This window comes from Passer domesticus, chromosome 6 (assembly GCF_036417665.1).
Source record: "Passer domesticus isolate bPasDom1 chromosome 6, bPasDom1.hap1, whole genome shotgun sequence".
Lineage (NCBI taxonomy): Eukaryota > Metazoa > Chordata > Aves > Passeriformes > Passeridae > Passer > Passer domesticus.
In genome coordinates, this window is record NC_087479.1 from 60,160,814 (window position 1) to 60,186,897 (window position 26,084).

The following is a 26,084-nucleotide window of genomic DNA, read 5'->3' on the forward strand; positions in this document are numbered from 1 at the left end:
AATTGGTGTGAATGTAAAGAGGAGCAGCAGCCAGGCTATAAACCAGTTCCTGCAACACTCTGAACATGGAGGGGGGTGTGCACATACACACAAACACACAGCCTTGCAATTCCAGCACTGCCTTGGGGAAGTCTGTATTTCCATGAAACAATTCCATAGTATTTTTAATAAAAAACACAGCATTTAATGATTAAAGAACACAACAGAATGAACAAATGTTTTATTGGCATGTTCATTGTTGTAAACAGCATCTGGCATGAAAAAGTTTACCAAAATCTTTTGATTGTTATAAATTAGGTGGTTTTTCCAAAAACTATGGAGAATTGTTCTCTATTGATCTTTATGGACCAAAGCAAAAAATTGCTGTTCCTAGGCTTTGCAATGAAATCATGTTGACTGCATCAGTCTCTGCACCACAGCCTGAACTACCGAGCTTGTACGTTGAGGTGTTAAGAGGTTGCCCCAATATTTGACTACATACAGCTATGGAATCAACTCTGGGAAAAAATAAACTGACTTTCAGCAGGTGGAGAAGATGCAAACTTGTAATAGTTTTGAAAACAAAATGTACAAAAAGTAGCAGAACAGAACAAAAACTTCATTAACAAGGGGAAGTACAACCCTAAAGTACCCAGCATCGTCAAACATAAAATGAATACAAATTTAAATAGGCAACTATACTTCCAAATGTACACAATGAATGTTGATATGTGTAAAGAATAGCATGGTAAATAGCTGAACTGCAGGTTCTGGTAAATGGATAGGGCAGATTTTATTTACACATTGAATGCAATACACTAGAGCTGCTCATCGGTAACCTATTAAAAACCACTTTACCTTACAACAGCACTTTGCAAACAAACAAGGCCTGCCAGCACCTTCCTGCAGACACCTCTCAGACCCCCTGTTTTATGGAAGAATATTCTAAAATCTGACACTTGCAGCACTCCCACGCCCGGCCCTTCCCCGCTGCTTTCCTAGAACCAATGTGTTAATATTTACTCCAGACTCTCTGATGAGGTAATGCGTGTATCAGTGAAACAAACAGAGAAAAGGATTCTTTCATGGCCTTTGCACAGCTTTTATTATTAAGCTATGAGTATCCTGTTGGAGGCTAGTTTCACTAGCTACTATGTGCACACCGTCCTCAACAATTTCCACTCGTTTCCCTCCCCGCCCACTTTTGAGTTCTAATCTTTTATTTGCACATCCCTTTTAGCTTTACAGTACATTTGACTATAGTGCACAACATGATTCCAAGTCCCACAGTGCCCAGCGGGGCCCTGCCTGCGGCCGGCACCGCCCGGCTGTGCTGGTGTCAGCGCGTTACACCTAATGAATGTCCTGCCGTAATGGCACTACACAGTAGTAGTGAACCTTTTGATTGGAAACAAAAAAAATTCCCCAGGGAAAATGCTATAGCAAGTATCAGTCTTGAGTCAAATCTTTATTTGGTGCTCCATCCAGATAAATTTTTAGTGCTTTTTCTTTACGGGGAGAGTAGGTTACCCGGTGTCCAGTTTTCTGGAGTCTGCTGCTTTCTTTTTTCATCAGTTCATTTCTTTGCTCATCTGTTAATTCCATTAAGTCTTCAGTTTTATCCCTAAAACATAAACATATGTTCAAATTCAGATCAATACAGTAACCACAAGTAGACTTCTGCTTTTTTTTCGGCTTGGAGCAACTTAGTAAAAACCACAACTAAGCATAATACTTCTCAGGGATTGGTTCATTTTGCAGGAACAAGCAATGTGTCTAAACCTGCTTTTCCAGCAGAAACATTCCGTGTTCTGCCTGAATACAGACCAGGGCAAGAAACAAGCCCATACTCCTCCACCTCTCTTACTCCTATTCCTTACAGACAACCACAGCTCTGCTCTGCTTTTGGTCTCAGTGCCAACAGCTGGAAGCAGTGTGCCAGCCAGTCCTCACCAGATGTTCTCCCGAGTCACTTTCATCAGGACCAGCACATCATTAACCAGCTGTTTCTCCCCAGCTCACATGCAATTATGCAAATTGCAACAGCAATGTGTCCATCAGGTTGCCCCGCCAAGTTGAGGAGAAATGACAATATTCAAGCTCTCAGTCCTCAGCTCCTGCCCCACGCTACTGCCACCAGCTGATCAACATTTCCCACATTAACAGAATTTTGAGCATAACAGGCTTTTAAAAAAGAATCCGTACTAATTTCTCAAAGGAGTAAACTCAGACAATAAAATCCTTGCTCTCCAAAATCTGCAGCAAGACTCTCACTAACTCGCATGGGATATGGTTCTATTTTAAGAAATTAAATCCAAAAACACACTCAAGCATAGCAACTAGCTTTGATTTCAGTGGTTCAGGAGGGAGGATTGAGTAAAAAGATGCAGTGCTTGTTTTCTTAACCTTAATTAATATTCAGGCTTTTAGGAAGCTGAGAAGCACAAATGTTTCAGCTGAATGTTTCAAACCTTTTCTTTAAGGTAACAAAAAGTGTTTTATGTTCCTGTCCATTACATCACCCCACAAATGTTAACCACAGGGGTTTTCTGTGTTGTTTATTATACTGTAATGAAATACATACCTATAAAATATTACTGCACCATCATCACAAATGTACAGGGGCCAGACATTCAATGTAGATACTTTCGGATTCCAGTCCAAGTCTTGATGAATCTCTAGTATGGAAATGTCGCAGGGAAAGGTTCCTCTACCCTGAAAAAAGTAATTACTTAGTGAATACAACACAACTCATAATCACACATCTGTGCCATTAAAAGGTAAAAAACCATAAAATCTTACTTACCTTTGCAAATTCAATGTTTTCTAAGGGTATTCCACTTATTTCACTTAGCTGTGAAGAGAAATGGTGGATTTAATACTATTCCAAAGCAACATTACACAGTGTCTACATGAAGTGAATAACTGCCAAATCTAAAAGTCGAATTATCTGCAAGTCCTCCAATGTACAAAATTAAAATGACAAGTACGCATTCTTAACATTTCTGAAGTTACCAGTGTGTGTCACAAGTGACGCTTGCTGTGACAGCATTTCATCACACTTCTCTTAATACTGAAGGGGAGACAAAAAAAAGTTCATAGAAACAATTAATTAATAACATTCAAGTTCCAAGATTCAAAGAGACCAAGTGCCTCACGGTGAACCCTGTGTGACATGGAAGGTGTTATCCAGTCAATCTGGGAGCAGGCACAGCTGGAAAATATGCATGACTAAGACCCACCTCCACACACCTGCACTTCCTACCAGAACTTTAAGAAATAAAATTACTCCCTGCACATCAATTCTTAAGGCAAGAAAACAAAGACAGCCAACTCTTTCTCAAGGCACAAGTGAGGAGGAATTCTTGACTGCATGCAAGAACCTGTAGTCATGACTTCATTTCCACCTGAGGAATGCAGGAAGCAGCCCATAGCTTAACCTGTGTACAACACAAACCCAGCCTGAACTAACACCCCTCGTTTATGAATTCTCGGGGTCACTGACACCAGCATGTTTACTGGCCTCAACATCCAAGCTGGCCTCCTAACAACTGGGTATTGCCACGTATAAATAAACATTTCTCCAAGCATGGTACTCTGTGATACACTGGAAACAGCCTCAACAGGAGACACTCCTACTCCAGATTTCTGCTGGGATGACACAGGTCTGCTGTGACAGGTCTGCTTACCTGTTAGAGCATCCTGGCCATACCACAGCCATACCAAAACCAAACCATACCACAGCCATACTTCTTTCCAACCAAAACATAGTTCAGCCTACTTGATACAGCAATGCCATCCCTCAGCAACAGCTGTCAAATTCAAATATGAGGAGGCTGAAAGGTTTGGTATTTTGGAATAACAAAACATTAGCTTGAAAAAACACCAAGAGGCAACAGCTCAGCTTTTCTTTCATATGTGTTTTTTGATGAAAAGGGACAAAGGTACTATTAAGCTGCTTAAACTTCAAGATGTGACTTCTTTTTTTGCATGTATTCACTTGAATACTTTCAGACCAGACCATTATGTGAAACTAAGAAGTAAATTGATAATTCATGTGGTTTGGTAATGGGATGGAATACATTATCAGGTCCTGGAGAAAAATAACCACCATGCAACAAGTTCATGGAGCTATGACATCCCTGTGCTTCCCAATGGAGAATATCAATAAGTCTCTTGGTCATCACAAGAAACTTGCATTGTATTACACATTTTACCTTCTCTTTTAATTCTTCAACACTGCTGCTTTCTAGTACCACTTCCTGGAAAGAATCTAATTTCATCTCTGATGGCCTCCATCGTCTCGATAAAACAGCAAGTTGTGACATGGACTTCATCTTTTCTACTCCTAGCAAAGAAAGAGAAATTTTTTGTATTAATATTGCAAAATATCCTATTTTAAATTAGGGTTTGTCCATAACTTAAAGATACTCAATATGGAAGACTGCCCTAGAGATACATGCACAAATTAAGTAACCTAGTGTTCTGCAAGCAGTTCACTTGTAAAAAAGGGAAAGAGGAAAGGACTATGATTTAGTTGAAGCTTTCTGTTATCACCTCCTATAAATGAATTTTTCATGGGCAGAATCTCCTTGAAGCCATAAGGCACAGTTTTCCATAACACCCAGCTCAGTTATCCATGGCAGATCTATCCACCTAACCAGAGGCTGACTCCAGATCCAGCATCGGCACGAGACCTTCCTCAGCTATCTGCTCTCTATTCATGTGCTTCACCTCCTTTACCAAAATAAGCTTTTCCCTTTTAACTTCTAGATTTCCCCCACCAACTCCACACTTGTTACTGAAATCTTGTTTCCACCCACCACCTTCAAGAGTTTTAGTATCTGCTGCCTCCAGCCTTTTTATACCTTGTTCCAGGTTTCAGAGCTGTCTCTGGCTGACGGAACAGTACTGTTTATATTAGATAAGCAGAAGTGATATCCAAGGGCTGATTTTTTTAAATTAGTCTATAATTTTATCATCTAGCATGCAGAACATGAGGCTTCGACATTTATGTCTCACGTGACAAGCTTGTTTTGTGTGAAACTCTTGCAGAACACTTGGAAGCCCTGTAATCTACAATCTGCCTGTGAGTTAGGTGGGCTGCAGTGTCTAAAGCTGTATCTCCAAGACCTACTCACTACAGAAACACTACAGAATCATTTATCTAAATCTAATAAAAATGTTGAACTGTAAAGTTTGAACTGCAGCAGGAGCTGATACTTATGTCCATAGGAATCTGCAGGCTTTCTCAATCTCCCACTTTCATTTCAAATTTTGATACTTTCACTGGCATAATTTTGTTAAAACTGAAAATACCAGAATTGAACACAGCTCCCAAAATACTTGACTAACAACTAAGTGAGACTTCTTAAAGCAGGTATGCTTAGGAAGAAATTTCCTGAGTGAATGGAATTCACGTTCCTCATCTATACATTAACTGCAGTATCTGTTAATCTAGAGGCCAAAGAGCATGGCCTACTTTTCTTACCCTTAAATTACACTTTTAAATTCAGAATCAAAATTTTAAGTATATATACAAAGGAACGCTTAAGAAATGGCATAATTTAAATGACAGCTAAGCAGAATTTCAGAAACATTCTGCTCTCTAATATTTGATTTCAAAATTGTTTTGATGAACAGAAATTTTGGTTCCAAATTTCTTCATGATAGAATTATTTTTCAATGCTGTCTGAAAACTACTAAAAGACTGAGCTGTTGTGCCAACTTAAATTATATGCATGCATCTGCATGCACATATTTCAGCTACCTAGTCATCACCAAATACTAATTTAAAAATAAATCATTACCATCAAGTATTTCTAAGAAGACCTCCCAGTTGCTGGAAATATTGATATCTTCTTCATAGATATGATAATCCAGAAACACAGTGCCTGGATTCTTCCAGGTTTTCTTTCGTAGGCGAAACCTAAAATATATCACAAAAAACCCCAGTGAGTTTCTATCTGCTCATGAGCACTTAACACTACCAGAGATCAAAACTGAGTATTTTCTGACAAAACTGAAATACTGCAATTCATTGATTCTTGGTGAAGTTTAACAGGAACAAGTTTAATATTCAGAAACAGTCCTGACAGCAGAGCGTCACTGCTAGCTTAGTGCTGAATCATTCAATAACACAAGGGAAACACATCTGTATTCCACTTGTTCAATGCAGGAAATACATAGGGATTTAAAGGAAAAAAACTGTTTCCTAATTAGGGATTACCCAATTATGTTACAGGGCAGACAGCCCAGATCAGTGCTGTACACACATACGATGATGCTGCACAAGCAGTTTGCTGCAGTGCTGGGCTTGCATGTAGAGAGCAGGTGGCTCTTTTAAGAACTGATTCACTTAATGTTCCCCTTCCTGAAGGAAATCATCATTAGAGAGATCTAAAGCTGCAGACATGTTGCACACAGGCAATTCTGTGTAAATATTATCCCCTATAGAATTCATTCCGTGTGAGACGAACGCCAAGAATTGCTGAATTAGTGTTTGTATTCACAAACTGCTTCAAAGACCACAGCAATTTATTTCTGCTTCTTTCATTACTTTCTTTCTCCACAAGAGGAAAGAAATCCCCAAACACATTTTAAAATGATATTTCATCAGGGTTACCTGTCAATTGTCAAGTCTAGGCCACATTGTTCTCGAAGCTGAGGAAGCAGCTCCTCTTTGGACTGTCGGACAGTCATTCCTTTAGCAAAAACTGCATCCAGAAGAAACTTGCACGGCTGTGAACATAAATAAAAAAATATAAACCACAGAATTCTACTGGAACAGAAAACTGTACCTCTGTTTATGCTTTGTGACCAGTCCCATCCACCTGGCAAAAAGATCAGTAGGCTTCTTGTTAACAAGGCAGGCAATGAATTAATTAAAACGGGGTGTAACTAATTAGTGCAGCAGCAGCCCTTTGGCAGGGCACTCCAGCCCTCTGACTGCCTGTGCTGTGCTGCTAACTGCTACCATTACATTCACATTCCACACAATGGCAAAGGAGCTTTCAAATTAAATAAGCCACGTCATCATAAAAATGCCACTTTCTTGGCTTTCATGATCACACACAGCTCCATCCATGGAAGATGCTTTTGAATTGATCTTATTCTGCTTTAGCAGTTCAGCTTAGTCTCTTATCCATTATTAATACATATTCTGCAGTTTTGTCCAAAAATAAAATTAAAGTGCATAAAAAGTCAACTTCTAAAGGCTGCAATCTATCCAGTCTACAGTCTATATAACCACTTCTGCATTTTTCATGTCGCAGCAGATGTAACAAGCTTATGAGCTGCTTTAGTGCAAGAGAGGCACTTTTGTTTCAGGCTTGCCTTATGCAGAGGGGACCATTACCCAGACAGCCCCCCTGACAAGCACTACCTGCAGCACATGAATGGGATGAATTAGATCAGTTCAGCACCACTGAAAACCACAGCCAAAAGTGAACACTTCTTCAGAGTTTCTTCTTCAAAGAGAATGCTACGTGACTGCCACACATTTAAGGGAAACAAAGAAACAATTCCCTTATACTCCATTTATACTACAGAAATAAAGACACTTGAGAGATAGTGTAAATCACATTCCAACTGCTTATTTGGAACAGAAATAATCTCAAACTTCCCTTCTAAATCCCTTGCAGAGAAATATGAAGAAAAGGAGTTTCATTTTTTTTTCCACGATTTCAAAGCAAAACCTTGGCCAAGGCACATATTAATATTTTCATGACTCAGCCTTGAAACATTCAATGCCTTACCTCAGGCTCATTTACCAAGAGCTGATAGACTTTAACTCTGTATTCACCCTTCTTAAGGGCTCTTCCAAGTCTAATAGTTATCTAGAATGCAAAAGGAGTATCTGTTAGAACTGGTATCAAAATCAGAATTGTGTTCTGTAACATGCTACCAAGACCAAAATAATTATTTCACTTGTTGTAAATTAACTTTATCTATATTGTACCAATATACTTTCAGTGATTCAAAGTAACTTCTAAATAACCTTATTATCATCAGAAAATGACGAAAGGGTCTCATTCAGCCGAACACTCTCAAACTCTTGATTGCTGGCATAGACTCTAAAGACTTTGAAGTGAGAAGATGGAACTCCAACAAAAGGCTCCAAATGTTGCTTGAAGGCAGACAGTGTAATTCTTTTATCAACATGCACCATCAGCCCTGAGCAAAAATAAAAGATAAAAATGGTATGAAACACCTTGCTACCAAAAAAAAAAACCCACTCTCACGTACAATTTCCATGTATTCAGAGTTAGCACTTGCAGCAAAACAGTACTGAAAAGCCTGAATTATGGTTCGTGGCTACATTTACATTTTATCTAATGATGTCATCATAACCTTCAAAGGCTTTGCTGTATTTTAAGTGCTTATGGGCAGATATTTCTGGGGGACACGGCAGTTCCAAACTGCCCTGGTATGCATTCAGCAAAGCAGTATCTTGTCTGTTCAGAAAGGAAACAGACAGAATTCCATGGAGCAACTGCTAAATCCTCCTACAGCGTTCTCTGCCTCAAAGGACAGGGAACTACTCTGGAGCTGGGACCAGTGGGACACAAGCCACCCAACCCCTTCTATTTTCCTTCCTGGCTTTCAGCATTAAAAGGTAAATTCTGTGTTCTGGAAGGCCACAGGGTATCACAAGACAAGCTCAAATCCAGATTAAGAGACTTTTTCATAGACTAATGTTGTAATTAAGGAAAAATTGTAGTAACATGAAATTGTGGAACACAAAGGGAATAGTTTAGAGTACCTTTAGAAATTGTGTTGCTTAATACATGCAATTTGTACTACACTACAAACTATATCATGATTGTGTAACATCACAACATTCTAGAATAAACTATTCAGAATACTGAAGTGGACAAAAAATTATTTGAATGATACTAAAAATAAATAAAAGCTTTCCCCTCAGGATAATCATTTATGTAGTGTATTATGATAACATCAAAATTACTGCAAACAAGTAGTTCCTGAATCCAACTAGACCAACCAAAACAAAACAGGGATAAATGAAAGCAGTTTATAATTGGCCCCAAAGAAAGACCATTCCAAGCTAAAGGAGTAATTTTATCAAAGCTTTACCAGATGCAAATCAATTTCTCTGTGAGAAATTCTTCCTTATCTATTACTATTACAATCAGTTTTCTGGATTGACATGAAATCCTTTGTCTTTCAAAATATTTATCTTACATCCTGCTATTCTTTTATTATTATTCTGTTAGTTATAAAGCACATGCAGGTACAGAGCACTGTTGAAATTATTTATTTTTATGACAATTATATACCACTTAGGCTCTTATACTTTAACTTGTTTGGACACTTTCATGTCAGCCATATGCCTCAATGTATTTCAGTTAGTGAATTAAATTGTCAATATCAAGTATATTTGAATTTTCTTTACAGTCAGATGACTAAGACTTTTCAGGTTTGTTAATTTAAATGATAACAGAAAATGCTGGTTCAACCACATTAAATAAGTGCATTCTGAAACAGGTGAATCATCAGCAGCAGATGCAACTATGATCCTTTCACTAAAAGACAACTCAGCTTGCTCTTCAGGGAACACTATCAACACACTTAAGTAGAGGTTCATTTTCTTAGAAACAAAGGAGCAAGACACTTTTCAAATATGTAATCACTTATTACAAGATCAAAATAGATTTCTGCTGAACATCACATCCTGTCTGCACTTCCATTAGCTTTAATTTGACATTATAATTAAGTTTTTCAATACACAGCATATGAATTAAGTAGTAAAACCCACAGAATTATTTTAAGACACTTAAGAAAGAATACATACATTTTTGCCCTTCTCCTGAACCCTCCTCTGCAGTGTAGGGCTCTGATTTAAAGTACATATATTGTGCTTCTCCTCTGCTCTTGCCACTTTCATCATATTCACTGTCTGTTCCAGAATCCTCTTCTGCTGTGTCCCAGGTTTCCTTCTTGCCCTGATTGGCTTTTGATCGCCTGCTACTCGTGATGCTGTGAGAATCCAGCCCATTGGCCAGGGGGAGGGGGGCATTGTCCACGTTGCACAGAGTGTCACTGCTGTGGCTGGAGCTGAGGATGTCACTGTCCACTGAACTCGTACTCCTGTCGTTATTGACATCCGAGTCAGACCGCTCCTCGGACTGCAGGTTCTCTGCATCAGAAATCTGAATTTGGTTCTCAAGTTCTCTGTTTTCTGCTGATGCTGAAGAGTCTACTTCATTTAAAGGTGACTCAATGTTTTCAAAATCACTAGCTTCTGTGCTTTTGCTGCTGTCTCCATTGTCTCCCTCCTGCTGCTGCTGTTGCTGCAGAGACAAGCTTTTAAGTTTTTCAGTGCTTTCTTCCAAAATTGCCTCCACGGACTTCATATTACCTACAGGTCCTTTTACTCTTTCACAAGATTCATCCAAGTTGCCTGCACCCCCACCAGCCTTCTGATAAAGTGCCCGTCTGAGCTGAGATCCAGGAGCTTGCTCTGGCAATGAAACGTAGAGTCTGATGGTGTTTGCATGGCGATCCAGAAGTTTCCACAGCTGAGAGTCTGTGTACGTCGCATGACGGTCCAAAGACTCTGAGCTTTCAATGAACACCTGAACAGGAAAGAAGTGTTGTACCATGTAGTGCTATTTTAAATAAATGCAACGACAGCAAACACAGGGTTGAGCATTTTGATAAAATGTCATGTTTCTTGATGGCATTATTTCTAATGTGTATTAGAAATAATTCTATCAAGAAACATCACCTTTTATCAAAATATTAAAATACATGCTTAGAAAAAGACAGACCAAGGAGTCTGTAGTACAATAATTATTTCATTTTTCCTTGTTTTCATAACCATGTTAAGACTGGAGTGAACTGTAAGCAGACTGAGCAGCTGCAGGAAACACATTCGGAGTGGATTCATAAATCACTCATGTGCACCCTTCACCTGTGCACAGCACTGTTTTGGCAGCAATGAGACCCACCACTGCAGCAGACTGTGCCTTTACTTTCCAGTACAGTGTCATATGGAAGTTTTAAATGTATACATGTTCAAGCAATAGTGCAAATTAAATCTCTCTTCCCTTTGTCAAAGGGCTCCATGTCATAGTGACACTGATTTTGAAAGGCCTCTAAGTAACTGAATAACAACTCAGCGCCACTGTACTGCTCAGCTGTGAGCCATCAAAGCCTTCCTTAATCATTCTTCATCAAGAAGATTTCACATTGAGCTTCAACATCAGAGACAGAGAATGTACAAAATGTGCTAAAAGATGGGCTATTTCTACTGCAGTAAAAAAGGGCAATGTATGCATTTAAAATGTTATTTGAGTACTAAGTTTCTCTTCTTCTGACTGCATTACACAATTATTATTGGAAATATTTATTAGAAGACTTTTTTTAAAAAATACTGTAAATTGTCTAGGGGGAATCTTCATAGTGAAGACTACTGAATTTAAGACAGAAACCCACCAAAAACTTGCTTTTAGTTTTGGTATTTGTTTTTTAAGAAGTTTAATAATACTAAGAGCAGGTACAGTTGTTCAGGTGTTTTAACCAAACACATCCAGCAGGCTTCATAGCAATATATCAATCTTTGCTCCCTAAGTATGCTTGACTTTTAACAGTCTTCTTTGTAGGGCTGTTAAGCTCAGCATCATCTGAACAGAGTAACAGCCAGATGTCTGATTCTCAGTCCACTCTCTCCTATGTACACTTGGTTTCATACATAGCCTGGAGTATTCACCGGCACCACTGTACCAGGCACAGAAACCCCACACACTACAGAGCAAAATACAGGACAGTTACCCATTATCAATTCCATACATACTTCCATGCCTTTTACAACACAACAGGTAAACATAAACCCAAGGAATGAACAATTTAAAAACCAGAGCATGTACCTTGTTGCTTCTGAAAAAGCCTTCAGCTTTCAGTGTTTTGCTGGACACGTTCAGCAGACGCAGGTCGTTGTAGCACCGCTCCAGCACCACTCGCATGGTTTCAGCAGGCAGGTGTGTGGCCTGGGACAGGACGTGGACAGGGAGAGAACATGGGCATCACACATACCTTCAAAACTGAAAAAGGTGCTTCATTTCTGGCATTATTCACTGGGAAAGGAGCAGGTTTGTTTTCAACTTTGAAATTGCAAAAGAGAACATGGAGGGAAACCTCCCAAACCTGTTCAGTCCCAGTGCCTTTCCTCCACCCTTTAATATGTAGCAAGTGTCAGTTTTTCCATAAGGTCAGAAGCATAAAATGGCCTGGCTTTGCAGAGAACTGGAAAATCATTCATGACAATGGTCTTTAACATATGAACCAACTGAAAATTAAAAATACTCTCGAACAACAGGTTTTGTACAGTGTTCACAATTCTTACACTGAACTCAAATTTCTGGAATCACATTTTATAACAAATATTATGAAGTTACACCAATTACTGAATAATTTCACACAGAAATGAGCAAATGCAATCTCTGTCTTCCAATGCAATGGAAGCAGTAATATCCCTTGGTTTCAAACCACATAAAAGTCAATCTGCATCTTGGTAACAAGTGGCTGTTGGGATGAAAAGGAGAGATTGCATGGAGAACATGGACAGCTTTGGATGTTAGGTGTCAAATACTAAAGCTGGATGGAAGTTACACTTCGGTTCAGTTGTGTGGTAAGAGTTCATTAGTTGTGTCACCAGCTGGACTCTCAGTGAGGTTGTTAAAGGTACTAACTCTGCATGGAAGCAAGAAGCAGCCTGCTGCTTTCAGCAGGAGTGAGCAGGTGGACAAACTCAGCTGTAGCATCTAACTGAACCCTGCTGGACACAATTCACAGCATGATCTGCAAAAGATGCAGGCTCTCATTTTACGTATGGAAATTATGACACGTCACAGTCACAATGAATGAAAACTCTTTAATACAAGTCCATAAAGACTGTAAATTACCTTTGAAATTAGTTGTTTAAACTCTGAAACTGTTTGATTTAAATAAGCTCGCACACTTATTGGAGGAGCAACAGATTCAGTCTTCAGGTCCACTACATGAACCTTTACCATGACCTCTGCAGGGAGGAGAAAAAAGAAAACAAAGTCACATATATACACAGAGAAAATTCAACAAAGGAAACACACGTGTACTTGTCTGATGTAATGATTAAGGGGCTGCATTAAATACAAACAGTAAGAACTTGAAATGCAGTCCAACATATTCTGATCAAATTTAATGCTAAAAAAGAAAACACCTTCCAGTTTGACAAATTTTAGAGTACCTTAGACCTGCCTCAACTAGAAGCAAGTCAGCAGCACAGCACATTATGTAGTTCTGAATATTGACTGTAAAATTTAGGTTTTCTTCTTGCAACACCTCATACTGAAGCTGTTTTGCAGCTCTGTGCTTGTGCCACCACACAGTACAGACAAGGAGAGACTAAAAGCATATATGTCATTACGTATCTTACCACCAGGTTTATAGCACTGGAAAACTTGGTCAGGCCTTCTTGTTTCCAACAGTAAGTCAAACATGTAGGTTGACTTGACCCCTCCAAGTAACAAACCCATTGGGGTATCCTCTTCTCCTTCGTAGGAGCGCTCCAAGTAGTCATGGAACTCATCGTATTTGACAAGGCGACAGCAGCTCAGGGGAACAGCCTCTTCTAAATCCATTAACTACAAGGTGCACACACAGAACCCCCAAACATTAGTAACAGCTTACTTGTGAGCTTAGTTCTTAACTTGCCAGCTAGAAATACCTCACTGGGCGCACATCCAGGAATCCCTTGAATTCACAACAGTCAATGTGGTTTCAGAAAACACATCATAGATATTTTGCATTATAGATACATGTTATATATGCATATATACATACAATATATATACATGTTTCCAAATTCAAATAGAAGCCTGCATGAAAATGCAGAAAAGAGGGAATTTAGAAAAGTATGTACAGAGGCACATGAAGACAGGCCCCACAAGTATTTTCAGAGGAATACATTGCCTATCGCTTATACCAGATGGCATCTTACAGGCCTGAGGGAGTCACATCTACTAATTACTCTCTGTGCATCTCAAGGAGATGTTAGCACATCCCAAATATTTAAGTGCCTTGTTGGTGCTCTCCTAGCCAAAAACATACACAGCAAGAACCAAACAGTGCAAGTAGGTGAGCAAAAATTGATGCCTTCAGCTCCCACCTGTCTGAGGAAGGCAGAGATCAACAGATGCCTTGGTGTTCACTCCTGTTACTGAATTAGCTACCCAGGAAGATTCTCAAGAACTCTGTTATTATGTATCTAATACAAGGTTTTTACTGAAATACCAATAGAAGTGTTCAGAAGTCTTTCAATTTGCTGAGGCCATGGTGAGCCTAACAGCAGCTCTCACTGTCTGATTTTAAAATAAGGGTATGCCAGATCGTACTGCCTTTTACAAGGGCAGGCTGCATCACTCCAATCAGCAATCAGCTGGTGGCTACTGGCAGAAAACTTAGTCAAAAATGGCAAACTAGAACACCTTTAAAAAAAACAGAACAAAAAAACCCATCATACAGAACTTCTCAAGAACCATCCCCCAAAACAACCCCACTGCCAAACCCTCTCAAACACTCCACAGTATTAAAAATTTAAATTTGAAGACACTAAGCAGAAAACACTACATCAAACAATTTAACTATTCTGTTGCACATGGCATACCTTGTAAGCTATTTCCACAGCTTCCTTCAGTGTTCTGTCCTTGTGAACTTCCAATTTGTTCTCCATCATTATTTGCTTTGTAGGATGCATGCAGAATAATTTAATCTTTGAAATACAAAAGGAAGAAAATTTATCATGAAGGCATTTTCAAATATCTTTCCATTTAAGTTGAAAACACCATATTCAAGCAACCTAATATGAAATACACCTTTAGCTCTGCTTCAGCTGTGGCATGGTTTCCTTTCAGGTGGTTACACAACTGCAGACAGAATATGTCAAAGGCACACGAGGTATATGTGTGCATCTGAATCTTTCTCCCAGCTAGGGTACAGCTTCTATAACAAGAACATCTTGCAGCCACGGGCTACAAGTGAGCAAATGTTCCAAAGCCAAATGCACATATGAACAATGAATGTGAAATTCCTTTTTCACAATAGAGAGTTACACATTTTGCAATGAGAGAACTTCCTCAAAAAACAATCACTTGATTCATACATAGAGCAGCTGACTGCCATGCTTCTAAGGCACTGAGGTCCTATTTTGTTTGTTACTATTAAATCTAGGGTTGGAAAAATTCTGCTCTTTCTGCCAAGTAACTATTTAGAATTAGTTTAAGAAATACCATTGCACAAAGTCAAGAGTCACAATATGAAAAGATTTAACAGTAGAAAATACAATGTGCAGCATTACACATTCTTTGGAAGCAATTTTGCTTAAAATAAGTGATAAGTTGTTTTGGGTTTAATATCAATTCAAATCCACATACAATACATGAATTCAACAAAAATGTCTGGTGAATACCTCCAACAGATGCCTGCACTATGTAGAGCTCTCTAACAGGTGTGCAATTCATTTAAAAGAATTGTTAGTGCAAACATTTATCACAAAGGAGTCCTTGTACTGTAGTAAAAAACACTGTTTACTGTAGAAACATTTCCCACTAGCTATGTATTGTTACTCAGTGCAGCAGAAATTCTAACCTTGCACGTGTTGCGTTCAATTTCACGTTGCCTCTTTTCTTGTTCTTCTAATTCTCTCTCTTTCTGTACCAATTGTTTAATGTGCTCTGGATATTCATGCGCTTCAAGAAACTCTGCCAGTAAAAACAAAGCATGAGTTTTTAAAAAATACAGTTTTCCCACAGGAGGCATTACCTTTCCACCTTTAGGCATTACAGGTATATTTGAGTTATCTTTCTTGCCTTTTCACCCCATTCTTTTTCCACACAAACTTCCCACTATACCATGCCCTGTTCTCTTTTACATTATTTTAATTAAACTGAAGTCAGCCTCTTATTTCCCTTGCTTATGTTATCAGCAACACAAGAAAGTGATAGTAGCAAAAGATTCCAGTTGATTCCATTCAGTATGCAAAGCTTTTGTAGTAGTGGAGAAATACACTAAAGCTAATGACTGCACTTAATCCCGTTTTTACAATAAATGCAAGTACTCTTCCAGAAAGTGAATTACTTGATAATAAAAGTCTCAAGATATCACCTACATTGTGATAAAATAAATATTGCACTTCTGCAGATTAGTGTACTTTATGACATTGTTTCATCACAACAAACAAAACCACAACATGCAACACTTCAGTTTTAAAAAAAAACAACTTTTGCAAATACAGCTTTCAAACTTACTTGCATTTCTTGTTGGATCTTTCAATCTGTATATCAGCATGTAAGCATTTGTGGAGCTGGGGGAAGAGAAGAGACAGCTGAATTTATCACTCAGGAGACAATACTGGCTTCAGAAGCTGCTCTGGTTTCTTTATCTTTCAGTAGGGAGCTGTATCATATCTAAGTAATATACTAACCAAGAAGGATTTTAAAAAATAAATATCACATTATTTTAATGATCTGAAACAGCAATCAGGATAGTTCTTACAACTATCAGAAGCATCTGCTAATAATTTTAAGGTAACATGTTAGACATGCACCGTGGCCATTCATTTCATTACACTAAAACACTACCAGAAAGAAAAGTAACATTACAGTAATACTAACCTAGCAAAAGCACTGGAATAATATCCTCTGCTTCCAGAAGATCCTCCATATGTTTTCTTAATATCTTCCTGAGTTATCTAACAGAAAATCAATGTAATGATTATTTGAGAAACTTGCACTAATAGAGATGCATTTATTCTCACTAGGAAACATGGCATCACACAACACACTATATTAATAATTCCAATTATAAAAATATTTCTGCTTATTTGCTAACTTCCAAAAACAATTTCATAGTGATTTGCTTCTCCATTTCACAATGGATGCTAACATACTTTTTAGTTTTTCAAGTAGGAACTTGTTAGAGAAAAAGATAGGTTCCTGATAGCAATAGCACCTATGGATGATAGCTGGAACACCTCCATGAGCTGGACAGGTTTAACAGCACACTCTGGACTGTGACAGATCTATAATCACTTCTCTAAGCAAGAAATGCTCTTCACACGTACAGAAATTTGAAATACAGCCAGGTCTGTACATGAATGAAGGCTTCATTATGAACCCTCCCACTATCACTGCCAAGGAGAAACACTCCTTTCCCCACCACACAGAAATACACAGATGCATAAATAAACACTTTCCAAACCCCTAGAAATGAGTAAAGCTAATGAGTGAAACATATGTATATGGCAGGACATTAGGATGAGATGATGAAATCAAGGAAATACTTGAAATACATATAATGAAACTGGTTTTATGGGCAGCTAAGTGGAAAATCACAAAACAGGAACTTATTGGTCCACTTATGAGTAGAAAACATAACTAAAAATACTATTTTTACCTTGCTAACATGCTGATCATTGAAGCTGTACCACTGATCATCACTAAAAGATTTTATACAGGCATAATAATGGCCACCAGCAGCACTTCCAGAATGAACCATGACAGAAAAGAGCTCATACAATAAAGAACTCTGTGGAGAGAAGAAAAAGGTGTGAAATGCATCCAGTGAAGAAAACCTAGGCAAACGGTAATTTTAAAAAGTTTTAAAATAAGGACACAAACCCAGGTATGTAAACAGTTTGAGGCAAAGAGTGGATTTGTGTAATAGAAATTAATTAATGCAATAGGCACTGAACAAAACCAGAACTCTACTATGCTAAACTTTACTCAGCAGTTTGTATCTACAAAGCTTAGGTCTATTTGCTATCACCTCTCTCCACACATGATGTTATACACTTTTTTTTTCATAGATAAATGGATGGAAATACAGGGCACTAAGCACATGCCTTCAGTGCTGCACATGAATTAAAAAATAAAACTGAACCATACTGACTCAGAAGTGTTACAAGGGTATTTTTGGACTATGTAGAAGAAACACTGTATGTCCTCAGTATATCCCACATCCATTATTAAGACAGCCAAACCAAAAAGCCTGGCTTGACAGCTTGTCTGCCTTGAGAACAAGTAGTATGAAATAGCTGGCCAAAGCTACTGTCAATACTTGGATGTCCCACTTGCATTACAGACACATTAAAATATTCTGGTCTTGTTCCAGTCAAGTGACTAGAATTAATTTTTTCATCATTTCCAACTAAGACTGACAGTATTCAGAACATGTACCAAAAAAACCCTCTCAAATGGTTCAAGGTAAATACAAGCGGGTCCAGATGTGCAGTTAACATGCAAGTCAGCCTTTAAAACTGTTACTTTACAAGAGTACCAGCTGAAGCCAAACAGCTTTCTACCAAGGCTGAATGAAAGCTACTGGTCTGATTTCAGATGAGTTCACTGAACAATACATGAAGCACATATTGTAGACATCACCATAAAGTTCAAAATTTTCAATGAAAACTCAACCATGTCTACCAGAGATCTCTGCCACCCCTGATGTCCCACAGCAGGATGGCTGCTATCCTGGACTGACTTGCTATTTAATTCCTTTATATTAACATGACTGAAGGAATATTTAACATTTGGACCCTTGGCTTCATCTGTAACACTGATCAAAACTTCCCAGTCTTCTCCTACTACTCTGCAAGATGCTCTTGTGCAGCTAAATCTGGTAGACCTTGGACAGCTGGCCACAAGTAAAACCACTGCTGACAAGGCAAAACAGGTCTTCAGTTTAAGGGTCTGCTGCCAAAACAAGCGACTGGCAATTCTCAGTCTGACAAGCTGGGAAGACCTTTATGTATCTCAGGTGACCTCCAAATCAGCTGAATTCTTTCTTTTGTTGTAATGTCAATTTTTGAAAATTCAAATAAACTCACACACTCCCAACGTCTCACCTCACCTTCAATGGCAGAATTATATTTTTATCATTTACATTTGTGGTGGGTAGACCCTAGTCAAGAACAAAGCATCCCTCCAGCCAGTCAGTCACTACTCCCCTCAAGAGGGATGGTGGAGAAAACCAGAAAAGTAAAAGTGAGAACTTTTTAATAGATAAAGGAAACACAAAAAAAAATTAATAATGCAGTGATGCAAAGGCATTACTCAGCACATCCCCCCCTTCCCCCCAGCAGAGCAATGCCCAGCCAGTCTCTGAACAACAGCAACCTTGGAAAGCCCCCAGTTTTTCCTGCTGAGCATGATGGTGCACAGCAGGGAATCTGGCATGGAATATCCTGGTGGTGAATCCAGGTCAGCCTTTCCAGCTGTGTCCCCCCTTCCAGCCTCCTGCCCACCCTTCTAACACCCCAGTGCCATCATACCTTTTCACTGCCAGCTTTAGAGATCCTCTCTGCTGCACTATTGCTTTCAAGGCAGATTCCTTCATCAACTCCATCATCATTAGAAAAATCATTGCTCATCTGATCACTGTGACAACTGCCTTCATTTTCAGCTCCACTATCAGTGCAACTCTCAGTCTGAGGAGACTTCTTAAAAATAAGACATACACACTAACATTATACAACATTAAAAGCTACATGGAACAGGAAATAAGAGTGTGAAATGAAAAAATCCACTCTATGAAGCAATTAAATTCCTCAAAAAACTAGAGACCTCTCCAATTCAGCACCAAGAACAGACTTGTTTCTGCTGGTGTCTTCGGTCCACCTCTTCAGTATTCCTGGGCTTTGTGCGCAACTGAACAGTAATCAGGAGCTTTTAGACCTGGCAAGGTTATATTTGTTACTAGCCTATTCCATGCACTAGCTATCCCAATTCAGTACCTGGAAGTCTGATACCAAAAACATATCTGTTGTAATGTGGCCCTGTTAATCAGAACTGACTGAAAATATTTTCAATCACAATCAAAGATTTTTTTTCCCTTTCAACTCACTGGACCAAGCCAAGGTATTACAGTAAGACTGATTAGTGTTCTGCTAGCTTAACAGAATGGTGTCACCAACACTGAATGCAGCTCACTCAGTATACTCATCTCTTACCTGATCATCTTGATCTGGATAATTGTTTTGATTTGCTGACAGTCATTAACTTTATCTGAGTTCTATTCTCTCAGATCAATCTTCATTGTTATTTATCCCACTCTGAGAGGTATCAAATTCTCTACATGGAATCCTTCCTAAGACAAGGGTTTGCAGAGAGCCAGAAAAGCCTCCCCATATGCATATCCAGGCAGTATTTATCTTATACCAGTGCAAGCCAACAAATGTTTCCAGGAATGAAATTAGAGGAATTACTTTGGTCTTCAATGCAAAATGCACAGTAAATACTTCTTGGTGAACGTAACTCCACAACATAAATTTTGGTTAAAACCCGAAAAGCAAAAAGCCAGAAGACTGATGGGGGGAAAAAAATTTAAAAATCTTATTTCTACAGTATACACTACATGGTGATTCAGAGGGAAGAAGTTCATTACTAATGATTTCTGGACTAACTTCAGTATTCAGTTTTGAAAATTTACATCATCTTTATGACCAACATGATTCAGACACAAGCTTCAGATAAATCTTCCCTTCTGGAATTGTAGTATATATGTAGAAGCCCTGAGACTCATGTCTTTAAATCTGTTGATTGAAGATGAAAGAAATCTGAAACAGCTTTTTTATGGAAGCTGGAACACCAACTACAGAGAACATGTTTGTTTGCAATACTAAAAAAAAAATCCATATGGACAGATTTAAAACCTTCAAATTACAGCACTAGTATGGCTAAAGAACATTTTATGTAGATGAATAATGCTATTAAAATGGGTTTATCAGACTGGAATTTTGATTTTCTGAATGAGAAATTTGAAGGAAGCTAAATGCTTTTCTCTGAAACCAAATACTTTACCTCATCTTCAACATCAATAAAGACACTCATGTCCAACTCCTCTGGAAAAGTCATGCGATCGTTGAGTTTAATTCTGTGCATCGTGGTATAATCAAAGTCAAATCTCTTCAGCTGTAATGTCAGCAGGTACGGGAAGTGCAAGAACCGCAGACCCTAAATGAAACAAGGACAAGATTATGCCCCTGTTGTCAGGATTGGTGTTTATTAAAAGTAATTTTTGCAAATCGTTTGACCAGTCTTTACCTTTCTTGCATCACATTTCTTCTTACATCGCTCACAGAAGTACTGATTTGGGCCATCAAGGATCTCAGGCTGAATGAAAGCATGCAGTGCTTCTTCCTAAGAATAAAAACATGTTACCCCATTTTTACAGAGTGTTTACTATGCACGTATAAATTTACCATGAGATTGCAAACACATACAAATAATTAATTTAAATCTACCACCAAAATTTGATTGACAAACTTTGGGACAGACATAATATTTAGGTGAACATGACCAGAAATCAATCTTTCTACCCAGCAAAACCACAATTACTGTTAACTTGTATCTTGTTCAGCATTTGATGAATCCCAACTCTCTTTGGTTCAATAGTTACATTTACTCCTGTTACCTTGCACATCACATTTAGTCATGTCTTTAAAGTCAACTGCTGTGAAAATGAGCTTTTTAAACCCTGCCTTGTCCTTGCTCTCCCAGAATTTTGAGATGGTTCTTCTGTGTTTCTAAAGGAGTTTTTCTCAAAAGATTCAATCTGCTATTTAGAGGGGGAAAGAGGAAACAGCAGTAAAAAAAAGTTTACTCAGTTTGTCAGTGCCCTGCACAAAGACAGCCTTAGTCCTGTTCTACCAAGGGTCTTAGGAAACTACATTTTTAAGTGAAAGCTGGGGAAAGGACAGAGGGAAGAGTATTTGAGTTTTGCTCCTGAAGGAATGAGAATCAGATACAGCCATCTCCTATAAAGACATAAGTAGTTTCCTCGCTAAACCTTATGAGGCAACTAAGCAGTAACTGGAATTTTGTCTTCTGACAGCTGCCTAGTTTGGGGTAGCTCAAAAAACACCACAAATTTTGTAACTGATACTTACACCCAGGACTTCAATGATTTCTACCTTGCTCCTCACTACAGCAATCAATATTCAAAATACAACCAAACTGATCATTATTCCTCTCCCTAACACAATTTGCAGCAATGACACTGCACATTAAGGTGTACATACTTGAGAATAAACTTGTTCAAACAGAGTTCATTATAAGTATTGAGATGGGTTCACTGAAGAATTTTACCCAGAGATTTTCAAAGTTAAAACCTATAACCCAGTCAGCTTGCAAGCCAATAGGCTCTGAGTTTCTGAACTCCAAGCAGAAGCCAAAAGTTCTCTGCTTACCCATGAAGGTGAAAACAAATACAACTTGCAACAACATTTTAAAATCATCATCTGTTAATGAAGGTCTGTGGCTGTTCCCCTGAAGTCTGAATAAGTAAGAAGGGGCTAAACTGGGCAGAGTAAACTCAGCAGTCATAACATGGCTGGCAAAGAACCTACTAAATCGTGTTGTTCGGCAAATCCCACTTTGGGAACAAATCAAGGATGTGCCAAGTTCTTCCCAAAAGCCCCCAGCTCTTCCCTCCTCCCTTCTTTCTTTCCAAGAATGGAGGCAATTAGCAAGAACAACAAAGCAAGTATTTTCTAAAAGCTCTGTTGTTATTCTAGTAGAAAGGACTTTTAAAAAATGGACTGTATTCCAGGTGACAACTATTCACAAATTAAAGACCTGCCAAACTCCATAAAACAACTGTACAGAGAAGGCAGTCATCTCAATTTCCCATTTTTGAGCCAGCCAGAAGGGCCTTTGAACAGCCCTGAAATCACAGCTCTTGGCCAGAGACTCTCCAGACATGTGAAAACCTTTTAGAGTCTGAACTGAACTGCTGTCTATGTCTTTTATTTCCTAAATGCTACAGAGGCTGAGTTGCTTTGTACTCCAGGGCCACATACAGCTAGTGTTTAGTAAGATTATGTCCTGAAATGTGAGGAATCTCATTCTAAGATGTAAGAAAAGAGACCAAACAAATTAGAACCTGCTTAAAAAGAAAGCAGAAAAAATGCATTGTTGTATTTTGACTATTATTCACAATTATTTCAGTGAAAGCAAAAAAGTTAATGACAGATACAGAAAACATGAATTAGAAAACATCACATAATGACATCATAATCAGTGACAGAACTCTCTTGTGAGCCAAATGCCAGTTAAGGCAAGAAAAATATATTTGAAGTGTAAGAAAAATGTTGCAGCTCCTGCATCAACATGAATATAAATGGGAATATATGGAGGATGGGACATAAATTATTGTGTAATGCTTATGTACACTCATGTGATGTGCAATTTAACCAGGAAACACCCTACAAATTTCTACATAAGGCAAGAAGTGATGATGCTTTAGACCCCTGAGAAGGCAATGAAGCATTATTACATACTCTTGAGGTTTCACTGCTTAGCACTCATAGTGAGCTGTGCTTTGAAAGGCCTGATTGAAGCTCCTGGGACCTCCATTACTTTGGAGCTATATATATAGCCATGTATTTTTCAATCCTTGGATAATGACCATTGCTGCTCCCCAGGCTGACTCTCTTGCCTCTTACATAATCTTTACACCAAGGTTAGTTCTGCTGATTAGGAGGTTTCTTAATACAATTCCTACTCTAGAGTAGTTCACTGCTCTCTGCTCTGACAGTTTACTCAGCAAAACCGGGACCAAGCTGCCAAGCCTATCACAGCACACACCCCCAGCCCTGCAGCGCCACCAGAAGCCACTGTCACCTTAGGAGTTACCTTCAAATTGGCAGCTGTTCTCTACCCCTGGAGTTACTGAGCATTTCCAAAATCCCCTACACACACACTTCAAAATAAAGCCTAAGTGATCAAGCTACAGATTAGGATGACAAAAGCGATTTAAACTTCTTTCTAGTTGAAAGAATCAAAAGAACAATACAGGCTGAAAGAAATTTCTGGAGATCATCTGATCTTAATCTCTTGCTAGAATCAGGTCAAACTTTAAGCATATTGCTCAGAGCCTTGCCCAGCCAAGTTCTGAGTGTATTCAGTTTTTAATATTCTGAGATTTCTATCACTTAGCACACTAATATGCTGTAACAATTCAACCTAATTATTGTATGGCTCAAGTGAGGCACTGCAGAGAACTTTCCCCACCATAAAAATGCATTATGATCTAGTCAGTAGTTTGACAAGTGCCATAGTGCAAGCATTTGTAAATGTGTAAATTTCTAAAACCTGTGAATAGGAGCAGTAGGACCTCTATGAAGCCTTACACAACTAATGGCATTTAGGCAAAACTGCTGCTGGAAAAAGCTACAAACTAAGTGCCATCTGAGAACCTGAGTTTTCAGAGCTCATCAGTTTTCCTGTGCTCCAAGAGTACATTCAATGAAAAATACAAGACCTTGTTGTTACTGATCTAGCCTTAAAAACAAAAAGGAATTATCACATCATCCATATTCTGCCTTCATCAGTTTGGCAAGGACACCACAAAGAAAGTTCACATAAAGTTCAAAGTAATTGCTGCCCTAAGAAGGAGTACTTGCACACATAATTACACTCTCAAAAGAAAAGCTATGGTACAAAAGATTTTGAAAACTAACAATACTCAACAAAACACAACTGCATTTGCTACACCTCCAGAATACTTGGATCATTACTAGTTTCCTGGTACTACAAATCAACTCTCACTGTGTTAGTATCATAATTTCAGCATCACTGCTAGTTTCCAGTTGCATCTTTCTCTCCACTGCTCATCTTGCAAAATATATTTTTTTTTACTCCAAAACATTTCAGTTTATGCCTAGTGCTGTTAAATTTAAAAAGACACTAGTACCTACAAAAATCAGAATGTGAATTGTTGCTCCCTGAAATATGCGAAATGTTTTTGTGTCTGGATTTCTACTGACCTCAAGAAAAGCCTGATTCAGGGTTTTTTTGACACCATACCCTTGACCAGTGCAGATAACATAAGTGCTTTTCCAGAAACCTTCTTGAGCCACACACTGACAACATCTCAATGCCCCAGAGCTTCCCTAGTGAGTTTGCAGCTATGCTACATGGAGTTGGGGGATAGAGTGGGGAATCAGAAAAATTCCAAATGCAAACTTAAGACCACACTGAAGAATTTCAGAATTAGTTCAAAGTAGGAAATAAAGAAAGCATGACATTATCCTTCCCAGTTCTTCAATGTCCCAATGCATTGAGAGGTAATACACATATAAATTAATGCAACATTTCAAGTATCTGCATTTCTTTGGTAATACACAATGTCAAACAGTGGGATAATGCTCGTTAAATGGCATTCTACAGATTAACCATATTCAAGGCTCATCCATCCATTCTCTCTTATTTGAAAGTAATGGAAAATCACTTACCTCTAACTAGAGTTCTTTGAAGGTAGTATCCTCCTTAGATCCCCTATCTTGGGTTGTGTCGCCTGCTGCAAGTTCCCTCAGGAGCTGACTAGCAAGGTCCAAAAAGTTTTACATTCCCTTCCATAAGCCCTATTAGCGCATGTGTGAAGTTTTGGATCTCTCAGGCCCCTTCACCTACACCTACTAAATCACATCATCTATGGATCAATGGAGGATACTACCTTCAGAGAATTCCATTTAGAAACAGGCGATTTTTCCCTTCTCCAAAAGCAAGTATCCTCCATATCTCCCCACTGCTGAAGACTACAGAACTAAAAATTACATCTGCTATTGATCATACATATGCAGGGAGGAGAATCAACTGAATATAATCAGAATAGGAATTGAAAAAGCTCAAAAATTTAAGCATCGATACAAGTTGCAACCATGTTAAGTTTGTGTAACAAAAATCTTAAAACTACTTTCCTCAATGTAGTAAACCCCGTAAATGCTGACTGAAAGGAAGACTATCATATACTATTAGAAGTAATCTGATCTTTCAGTCCTCATTCATTCAAGTTTTGTTTTTACGAATAGACAGTCTGTTTTTAGCATTACACCACAGACTTGTCCACTAAAGAAAAAACCTTTCCATTTGAGACGTACGAACAATGCATTATTAAATGCAGAATTAAACTACATGAACTGAATCGTTTTAATTATTTTTAACAGATCATAAAAATCTAATTATTGAATAAAAATTACAACAAATAAAATTTAGGTCAGGGAATACTGCTAGAAATTAGGATTAAAAGGTGAAAAGGGAAGCCAC

General features: G+C 38.4%; 1 protein-coding gene across 3 annotated transcripts in view; it reads right to left on the minus strand.

The window, feature by feature from the left end:
* Positions 1–190: 190 nt before the first annotated feature.
* Positions 191–26,084, minus strand: part of USP47 (ubiquitin specific peptidase 47) — a 51,946-nt gene continuing 26,052 nt past the window's right edge. For 2 of the 3 annotated variants that reach the window (XM_064426182.1, XM_064426181.1), the window contains exons 9-28: positions 21,081–21,176; positions 20,838–20,990; positions 19,310–19,477; positions 17,434–17,565; positions 16,653–16,729; positions 16,287–16,342; positions 15,628–15,740; positions 14,648–14,752; positions 13,418–13,625; positions 12,906–13,021; positions 11,871–11,990; positions 9,794–10,577; positions 7,979–8,154; positions 7,737–7,817; positions 6,605–6,720; positions 5,790–5,908; positions 4,197–4,327; positions 2,786–2,833; positions 2,564–2,694; positions 191–1,603 (exon numbers count right to left, since the gene is read on the minus strand). In XM_064426182.1, coding sequence (XP_064282252.1) covers positions 1,429–1,603; positions 2,564–2,694; positions 2,786–2,833; positions 4,197–4,327; positions 5,790–5,908; positions 6,605–6,720; positions 7,737–7,817; positions 7,979–8,154; positions 9,794–10,577; positions 11,871–11,990; positions 12,906–13,021; positions 13,418–13,625; positions 14,648–14,752; positions 15,628–15,740; positions 16,287–16,342; positions 16,653–16,729; positions 17,434–17,565; positions 19,310–19,477; positions 20,838–20,990; positions 21,081–21,176 — 3,105 coding nt within the window. In that variant the 3' untranslated portion in view covers positions 191–1,428. The remainder of the gene's footprint in view (positions 1,604–2,563; positions 2,695–2,785; positions 2,834–4,196; positions 4,328–5,789; positions 5,909–6,604; positions 6,721–7,736; positions 7,818–7,978; positions 8,155–9,793; positions 10,578–11,870; positions 11,991–12,905; positions 13,022–13,417; positions 13,626–14,647; positions 14,753–15,627; positions 15,741–16,286; positions 16,343–16,652; positions 16,730–17,433; positions 17,566–19,309; positions 19,478–20,837; positions 20,991–21,080; positions 21,177–26,084) is intronic. The other variant, XM_064426183.1, reaches the window with a different exon arrangement.